The sequence below is a fragment of the Ctenocephalides felis genome, unplaced genomic scaffold (genome assembly GCF_003426905.1).
Source record: "Ctenocephalides felis isolate EL2017-DRISC unplaced genomic scaffold, ASM342690v1 CF-g0.4_SCAFFOLD_01170, whole genome shotgun sequence".
NCBI classification, from domain to species: domain Eukaryota; kingdom Metazoa; phylum Arthropoda; class Insecta; order Siphonaptera; family Pulicidae; genus Ctenocephalides; species Ctenocephalides felis.
In genome coordinates this window covers 82,651,748-82,661,894 of record NW_020537324.1, presented here as the reverse complement: position 1 = coordinate 82,661,894, position 10,147 = coordinate 82,651,748, and the positions used below count along the sequence as shown (strand labels likewise).

At 22.0% G+C, this 10,147-nt stretch overlaps 1 protein-coding gene across 1 annotated transcript in view; it reads right to left on the bottom strand.

Annotated features, from left to right (window-relative positions):
• The window catches only part of LOC113367794 (asparagine synthetase domain-containing protein CG17486), an 11,629-nt gene extending 1,722 nt beyond the window's left edge, over window positions 1-9,907 (bottom strand). The window contains exons 1-7 of the mRNA XM_026609374.1: window positions 9,808-9,907; window positions 9,321-9,741; window positions 8,467-9,094; window positions 8,208-8,397; window positions 7,581-7,733; window positions 7,433-7,521; window positions 6,493-6,662 (exon numbers count right to left, since the gene is read on the bottom strand). Coding sequence (XP_026465159.1) covers window positions 6,493-6,662; window positions 7,433-7,521; window positions 7,581-7,733; window positions 8,208-8,397; window positions 8,467-9,094; window positions 9,321-9,741; window positions 9,808-9,861 — 1,705 coding nt within the window. The 5' untranslated portion in view covers window positions 9,862-9,907. The remainder of the gene's footprint in view (window positions 1-6,492; window positions 6,663-7,432; window positions 7,522-7,580; window positions 7,734-8,207; window positions 8,398-8,466; window positions 9,095-9,320; window positions 9,742-9,807) is intronic.
• Between the last annotated feature and the right edge of the window lie 240 nt (window positions 9,908-10,147).

Genomic DNA, 10,147 nt, shown 5'->3' with positions numbered 1-10,147 from the left:
AAGATAGTTTAAAGGGATAAAGAACTTTTTTTTTGAATATTTGAACTAACTTTGTATATATATATATATATATATAATTTTTTTCAAGAAAATCTGACGATTAAAATAAAAGTAAGGCCTCTCATTGTATATATATTGTAATGGATATATAAATGAGTTTGCGTGGATTTTTATTTGTATGTATATGTGCATATATATGTATGTATGTATGTATATATAATTTTTTATGTGGGTAATGATACAACTAAAGCCTCTTGAAGCAAAATACGAAATTTGACAATAATTCTTTCGACCAACTTTTCGACGGTCTCGTTGTGTGTGTAAGTAACTATGTGTGCGTCCCCAACGATTTAAATAATATTTATTTAATATTTATTAATATAAAATAAAACGAATTTTAGTTTTATTATTTTTAAACAATTTTTGAGGACAAAAAATACGTTTTTTTTTATAAAAAAGTCTCTTTGATAATAATTAGTATTTTTTATTTATACTAATATATAATTACTAGTAGTGTGTTTTGCAATATTTTAAATATTTTATTGTTTTTTACTTCAAACTATTTTTTAAAATAATTATTAAATATCAAGTCGTTCTTTTAACTTAAGTATTATAAAAACGTTTTTTACTTCAAACTTTTCTTAAGATTTTTTTTAAACAAGTTTCTTAAAAATAAATTCTGAATATCGATATTCAATCGACGAAAAGGATTCTTTAAGTCTTTTTTACAATATCCTAAATATTACAACATTTTCTGTATTTAAAACAAATTAAATAAATATTTACTGAGTTTTTTTAATTTTTTCATGTTAGATGTGAATATTTTTACAATATCTGAAATTTTATTTTAAATTTAATATTTAATTTTTCTACTAATTTTTTTTTAAATAAATATTAAAAATATATTTTCTTATTCTTCTTAAAATATATAAAATATTTTCCACTTTCACTATTTTATAAAAATTATTATTTACTTTTACTATTTTTTAAAAATATAAGTTTTTTTTCAAATAAATACAAGATACATATCTTTTTGCAATACAATATTACAATTATTTTACCTCTAGTTTTTAATTTTTCTAACAAGTTTTATTAAAATAATTATTAAAATTATATCCTCTTGTTATTTTTAAAATAGAGTATATATTTATCACTTTACAAAAAATATCTTGAATATTATTCTAAATATATAATAAAATTTATTTTAAAAAATAAATATTAAATAATTAACTCTATTTCATTTTTCTAACAAGTTTTTTTTAAATAAATATCAAAAATATATTCTCTTTATTCTTCTTAAAATATATTAAATATTTTCTACTTACTGTACTTTTAACTATTTTTAAAAATAAATATAAATATATTATGAGTTTATTTAATATTTTTAAAAACAAAAATAAATATATTATGAGTTTTTTGTACTGCTAATTTGTTTCCAAAATGAAAATTAAATATGCATTTTTTCTAAAATATTATATTTTTTTATAATATATCAATATCCTCTTTATTTTTTTTAATATTCTAAATATTTTGTTCCTTCAACTATTTTTTATATAAACATATTTTATATAAACGATATAAATACTTATTTATATCGTTTCTTCGGGACGCACATTTTTAGTAAGTCGCTTTTTTGTAAGTCTTCCACTAATGAAAATTTTAAACTAATTCGACAAAACTATGTCGCGTATATCGATAATAACTAATTAATTAATAGTGAATTAACTAAATTTAACAAAAACTAATTAATTAATTCATTGATAAATAAAAAATTAATAATTGTTTAAAAAACTATTTGTAAGTAATAAACGATACATAGGACACAAAATTGTTGCAATTTTGTATACTATATATAGTTTAGTAGAGATCTCTTAATCTTTTTATTATTAACAAAAAAAGATCTTTTTTAAACAAAAATCGATATTAAAAAGCCCAATCCGCATTTTTGATCGTTCCCCAAAAATTTTTGCAATTTGTTGTAAATATATAAATATAAATAAACTAATATAGATGAATATATAACAAAAATAAATGAAACAATTAATAAATTTAATTAAATTATTAGATAATATATATTAAAAATTTTTGTTCTAATTTTAATATTCTATTATCGCACATAATTTTTGTCGTGTTTTTTGTTTTTGTTTTAAACAATTAATAAATATAAATAAATTTATATATTAAGTTTGTTGTGTGTTGAAATGGAGTTTTTATGAAATTAAATACAATTTTTAATGAATTTTTAAAAATAATGAATTTTGAATATGTTTGTGTGAAAATTCAGTTGCACCGGAAATAAAAGTATTTTTGAAAAGATCTTTGAAGATCTTTGCGATTTAATATAACAACTTTTGGAATATTTTTTAATAATAAAAATAATAACGCAAGATCTTTGGTATATAGGTGAATTTATAAAGATTTACCTTTATTTTTGTTATATGCAAGATCTTTATTAGATCTTTAAAAAAAAATTTACATGATGTTTTACGTTTGGAAGAGAAATTGTTTTATGTGGCATTCAATAATCTACTAAAAACTTTAAGATGCTTAAAAAAAATTAAATTTACTAGATCTTTTCAAAATAATTTATGTATGATCTATTTTGTACGGTGCTCTCTTTTGATCCAGAATGATCTTCAAAGATATACTAGAATTTTTAAGAATCTCAAAAAAAAAATTGAATATTTTTAGATCTTTGATTTTGAAAAATATGTGTTATGTGTTCTGCTGATCTATAATGATCTTAAAAGATCTTTGTGGATCAAATTGATTTCTAAAGTTTTACGTATAAGTCGAACAAGATCTTCACTAGATTGCAAATGTATATTAACATTCTTGCTTTATACGATCTTCAAAGATCTGTTTGATTAATCCTTCAAAATCTTTGTTCTAATTTCTACAAATAAAATTGAAGAAGATGATCAATATTGATTATAACGATTTTTTTTATTTTTATCATTATTTTCATAAAATTGTTACAATTATTAAAATATAATATGCGGTCATTCTAGATCATTTTTTTTATCTTTATTTTATACATCGAAGATCTTATCTTATTTATAACATTTTTTTAAATTCGAATATTTAAATAAAATGTGTTTTTGGAAATTTTTTGAAGATCTTCTTAGATCTTTCAAGATACATTTATTAGGTCATTTTAAATCTTAAATTTATATTTGGAAGATCTTATCTTATTTAAAACATTTTTAATTATTTTAATTTAAAGGATTTAAATATACAATGTTCTTGAAATTTTTGGTAAGTTTTTTGAGATTTTAAAAAATCTACATAATATATAAATTTTATTAGCTTCGTTATTTATAGCATTTATTTGTTTTTAATTTCTAAGGATTTATATAAACTCTTTTTTTTTAATTTTTGAATACCTTCTTAGATCTTTCAAGATATATTTATTTGATTATTCGAAATCTTTATTTTATATTTCGATTATCTTGTTTATTTAAAACATTTTTAATTATTTTAGTTGCAAGGATTTAAATAAACTATGCTTTTGAAATTTTTTGTAGATCCCTAGTTGATCTATACAACTTATTTTTAAAATAGATCATACAGTATTTTGAGAACCTAAAAGATCTACATAATATATAAATTTTATTTGCTTCGTAATTTTCAAAAATGATCACATTTAGACTTGTTATATAATATCAAAAAATCATCTTTAAAATTTAGATTTTTCGATTTTAAAATATCTATTTATTATAAATTAATTTATTTCATACTTTTGATAATTCGTGAATAAATGATCTTTTGCATAGATCTACAGAGAATTAAATAGATCTACAAAATCTATAAAACTTCACATTATTTATTCGAAAATTGATTGATCTCCTGCAATTTTAAAGGAAATGCATTCTACAAATTAAGATTTTTCTATTTTTGATAATTGATTGTTTATATAGATCTACACAGAAATCATAATATATGTATATCAATGTTTTCATATCTAAAATATCTAAAATTATTTATATTTTATTACTTTTTTGGAGCTATGCAAGAAAATAATAATAATGAATGCCATTAAAACCAAAAATATACTGTTTACTAACTGTTCACTTATTTTGTTATAAAACTAAATAGTTTTATAAAAAAATAATAATAACAAATTATGTTAATATTTATTATTATTATTTTAAATAACAATATTCTTCCCCTTGGTGCAACTGATTTTCAACACATCAACACATATCTGTCGAAAACGATTTGCATATCCCACAATTATACATATAAACATAAATAAAATACATTTCTCTTTCTCTATCAATAAATAAATAAATAAAAATAATAAACGAACTAAATAAATAAATAAATAAATTTTGACATTAAAACATAAAATTCCGAGTTCCACTTTTACATGTATCTATATATTTAATAAGATAATAAGATAATAATTACTATAAGGGATTATAAGGGATAAGGGAAATTTATTGTCGGACGGACGGACGGAGAGCGTTGTTGTTGTAATAAATCTTCGTGTAGATTTGCAGTTTGAATAAATATTTTGTAAATTATTTTATTAAATAATCTGTTATGAAACTTGTAGTAATACACGTATACAGTAAAGTTACGCTAATGTTACAAAACACTGTTATATACATGCTACGTAACATTAACGTAACGAATATTTTTTATTCCATAATTTATTCTCATACATTTACTTTGTCGTTGTATGTTAATACTATGGAGTCTTTATATATTTGTATTTATAGAATTTGTCTTTTTATTTCACTAGATCTTTAAAGATTTATTTATATGATTCATTTCCTCTTAACAGATTGCTTTATGTGATCTCCACGATTTTTTTGAACAAATAAGACCCAAAAAAAATAGTTTTTTAGATCCTTGTCGTAAAATTATTTGATGTAAAATCATTCTTTAAGGTCTTTAAGTTCAAAGTTAACTTGATTTCTTCACGTTATCTTAAAGATCTTCTTGCATCTTCAAGATAATCAAAGATAAAGTAAAGTTACGGCAATATTACTTTACTCTATTTACAAATTACGTAACATTAACGAAACGAATATTCTTTATCTTGTAAATTAATTTTAATCGTTTTATTTTAATATTTTGAAACATTACTTAACTTAATATAAATAATATACTTGAGCGAGTTAATATAAATTATATTAAACAACGTAATATAAATTATATATTTTACTAATTATTTTGATATACACAATCACGAATAAGAAACACAAACATACGTTTAAGTTGCGTTAATACTATGTAACTAATATTACTAAACACTGTTATATACATGTTACATAACAATAATGTAACGCATATTTTTTATTTGTCGTTATATGTTAATATTATGACACAATGAAATGAAAACGTTACGTAACTTGAACAAGATAATATAAATTATATTAAATATTTTACTATAAATTATATATTTTACTAATTGTTTTGTTTTATACAATTACGAATAAGAAACGCAAACATACGTTTACGTTACGTTAATATTATGTAACTCATATTACAAAACACTGTTATATACACGTTACATAACAATAACGTAACGAATATTTTTTATTTTGTAAATTATTTATTTATTTATTCATAAGCAAGCCGTAATCATTAATAATAGATATTACTTCAGACTTAATTAATTTTGGTCGTTGTATGTTGATATTATGAAACATTGAAACGTAAACGTTACGTAACTTAATATAAATTATATTCTTGAACAAGTTAATATAATTTATATTAAACATCTTACTATAAATTATATATTTTACTAATTAATTTGTTATACACAATTAAGAATAAGAAACGCAGACATACGTTTAGGTTACGTTAATATTATGAAACACTGATATATAATTGTATATATATGATAAACATACGATCCAAAATAAAAATTTAACGTTTTTTTAAGGTGTTATTTATTCACAACGTTTTTAACCTTAAAATAAATTATTATATCTAAATATTTTGTTTTTGAGAAAAATTTTTTGATGTAATTAGTTCAGAAACGTTACAAATAAAAAACACCTTCAACTTAGTTTTTTTTTTATTTTGGGTTTTATGGTCCAAAAACGAACATATATATATATATGTTGTATGTATGTATATATATATATATATATATATATATATATATATATGTATATATATAATTGTTTTTTATATCTGCTCTACACGAAGATTTCATGCTTTCAATTTGTATGTGCGTGATATATAAATATATAAATAAATATATATACGAATGCTTAGAGAGCGTACAATAATGTTATATATTATAATTATATTAAATATAAATATAAATATATATACATGTGTATATAAAATTAGCTGCTATTGTATAAGGTGAGATATCTTTATTAATTATATTATTAATACGAGCCCAAGGTTTTCGAGAACTCTTTTCGGTTTTCTTGTTACATGTGTACTATTGTAGATTTGTTTAAATAAAACACTTATGAAGCTGAGGTAAAGGAGATTTTATTATTGTTTATTTAGTTTCTTTACAGATTAAATATTCAGATACATCGTTTCCACATTGTTTACTGTCTGCTATTCTAGAGCCAAATTGTAGGGCTCTTTTGGGAAATTTGGAGGCAGAAAATAGTCCTAAGGAATGGGCAAGGAGACGTAGTAGTAATTTGTCGCCGATGCCTACAGGTAGATTTAAATAGCACCTAAAAAAAATTAAATATATATATATATATATATATATATATATATATATATATCTTGATATGATTTTCAGCCGGTCGTCAAAATAAAAGAAACAAATAAATACAAAATATTTATTTAAAATATACGTTTCAACTCGGATTGTGTGTCATCATTCAGCAATTTTTTGTTAACAGTATCTAAAAAAATTTTTACAAAGATTTTTTTAAAAAATAAACTTAATTTTAATTTAAAATAATTAAAAAATATACATACCACACCAGGAAAAAATAACACAGAAAAAAATACATTGTTTTATAAAATAATTACATATGCATTTAAAAAAAAATAAATATATAAACTAACAATATTAATTGAAACATGTTTTTCTTTTGATTTTTAAAACGGAACTTTATGTAATGTAGTTTTGTACGCAACGACTGCAACGCCAACGAGAAACCACGTGAAAAAAATCTTTGTAAAATTTTTTTTAGATTGTAGCATGTATATTTTTTAATTATTTTAAATATAATATTAATTTTATTTTTTTAAAAAATCTTTGTAAAAATTTTTTTAAATACTGTTAACAAAGAATTGCTGAATGATGGCACACAATCCGTGTCGAAATGTATATTTTAAATAAATATTTTGTATTTATTTGTTTCTTTTATTTCGACGACTGGCTGAAAATCATATCAAGACATGTCTCAATGTCGAACAAAAAAACCTGATTATATATATATATATATATATATATATATATATATATATATATAAATATATATAACATTACCTTTGATAAGCTTGCAATTTGCTAGTAAATGCTAAAACATTTTCATCCAAATAAGGCGTTCTACCTTCGACACCATTATCAGAAATAACCTGGAACAATAAAAATACAATTCAAAAAGTCCTATTTCAATAGTTGATTTGGTTCGTACTCTATTATCTCGTCCAAGATTACGATAAGGTATTCTTTCCAAATCTTGTTCTAAAATCTTCATTAAACCGGGCCAACTTTCTCGTTTGAAAGCATTTCTGTGTTTTGAATAACCACCAAATAATTCATCAGCTCCCATACCCATTAGTAATACCTAGAAATAATAAAATAAATAAATATATATATATATATATATAAATATATATCTTATCAATGTGCACATACTCATACCATGGATTAATAATGGTTTCATATGCTATATTAGGATACAAAATTGTAAGTGTTTTATTACTATTATTATTATTATTGTTTTTCCATGAAATTTCCTTTCATATAATTTATTTAGTTTCAATTTTTTATAGTTAATTTGATTACCACTGAATGATGGCTAAGATGCTAGCCGAAACGTATGGATTTTAAATAAATAAACTTTTAAAAAAACTCTCATACTATTTTTATTGATGTTACGCCCGAATATTAAACTCAAATTAAACATATATATATATATATACATATATGTATATTTTGAAGTATGTATATATATATATATATATATATATATATATATATATATATTTATATATATGTATATTATACATATATATAAATATTATTTTTTTATATTTACTCTGCAAGGTGATTCATATATTTCATCAGTATCTTTCAGTTTTCCTCGCCCCCTTGATGCAAACCATAAGGCTGCTCCAAGACTTTCATCGAGAACACTTTGTAAAGGATATACTAGATGACATATTCTGTTTTGTAATTCTGATTTTAATTCAGCGCGATTTATGTTGATTTTTACAAAATTCCATTGTCTGGAAGAAACATTGGTATAATTATATATATATATATATATATATATATATATATATATAATTACTAACCTTTCAGGACACAGTCGTTTAAGTTCTTCAAAACTTTCCAAACCAGTCACCCGATCAGGAACATTCCAAATGCTTTTATCATCAACTATATTATTTTTCTTAACTTTTTCAAAAGCAACATTTAACAAATCTATCGGAACATCCTTTTCTACATACTTATCAGCTAATAAAGCTAAAATTGTACAATCTAAGCCTCCAGAAAACAAGACACCGAGACGACTGTGTTTACAATTGTGTTCTACAATTTTAATACAATTTTTACATCTTTGGGGAGTCGTTTGTACTCTTACACGCACTGATTGTTGTAATAAGTTTAAAAGTAAATGTACAGTCTCATTTATATTTTCTACATGCAATAAATCATTAAATAAATTTGTAGAATTTACAGAACCGGTTATATGTGTTTCGAAATTGAAATCAGGAATGTTAAATGAATGGTTGTTTTTTGGTTTGATGGGTTTTAGTATGTTTATTTTATATCCAAGTACTGTTTCAAAATTTTGTAATAAAGTTTGTGTTTCAGGTGTGTCGATATTGGTCCATGGATTGAGTTGTAAATTGTATTGTGCAAGGTTTAAGCAGAATATACCGACTGCAGGGACTTCTACAGTATGGGACAAAAAACAACCTGAAATAAAAGATACATACATATATATATATATATATATATATATATATAATATAAATTAACGATGTAAAAAGACCAGAAATGATATTCTTTAGTGGTTTAATGTAAAGAAGAAGTTTATGATTTATGCAAAATAAATCACTATATATAATTTATAAAATATATATTATGATTAAATAGTAAGTATTAAATGTATATATAATTAAGGTGTAGTAATTTAACTTACTTGAAACACTTGTTACCACAAATTCATCATCTCCACTAACACAAAGCAAACTGTGTCTCCCGGTCCGATCCCTCCCAAAATACAACTCATCTCTATCTTTATCAAAATAAATAAAACTAAAAGGACCTTCTATACAACTAAAAACATCCACCACATCCCCATAACAATCTAAATAATCCTTTATCACTTCAGTATCACTTTTCCCATTTTGTACACTTTTGAATTTCCCTCCAAAAACGTCGCCATTGAACAATAAAATCCCGCGTGAAGTTTGCACAGGCTGACTTGTCAAACTGTCACCTTGCTGCCACAGAACGTGACCGGAAAAAAGTGCTTTTTTGTTAATTTTTAAACAATTGTGTATTATTTTATTGTGTGAATCAGGTCCTCTGTTTGATAAAAGATCAGAAAGTGTTTCGTGCTGGAAATGACGATGAAATTGTAAAAGGTAAATTGAGATTTTATATGTTGTATATCATAACCTTACTTTTTGATTTTGTTCTTGATTTGTGGTAGAAATACTGCAGAATATACCGCACATTTTTGTTTAAATGGATTAGACACTTGTTATAAGTCTTTATAGAACGTGCACATTGATAATGTAAAGCATTTATGTTATAAATAAGTTAAAATGTACGAGGTACTTCTAAACGTGTTTTGACGTTTGTAAAAATTTCCTTAGGAGGTGTTCGTAACCTTAAATTTTGTTTGAAAAAACGGACTTTAGGTTTGAAAGGTAAACGGATTTAAATTTGTAAAAATATTTATTTTACTTATATAGATAGATTAGATATATATATATATATATATATATATATATATATATA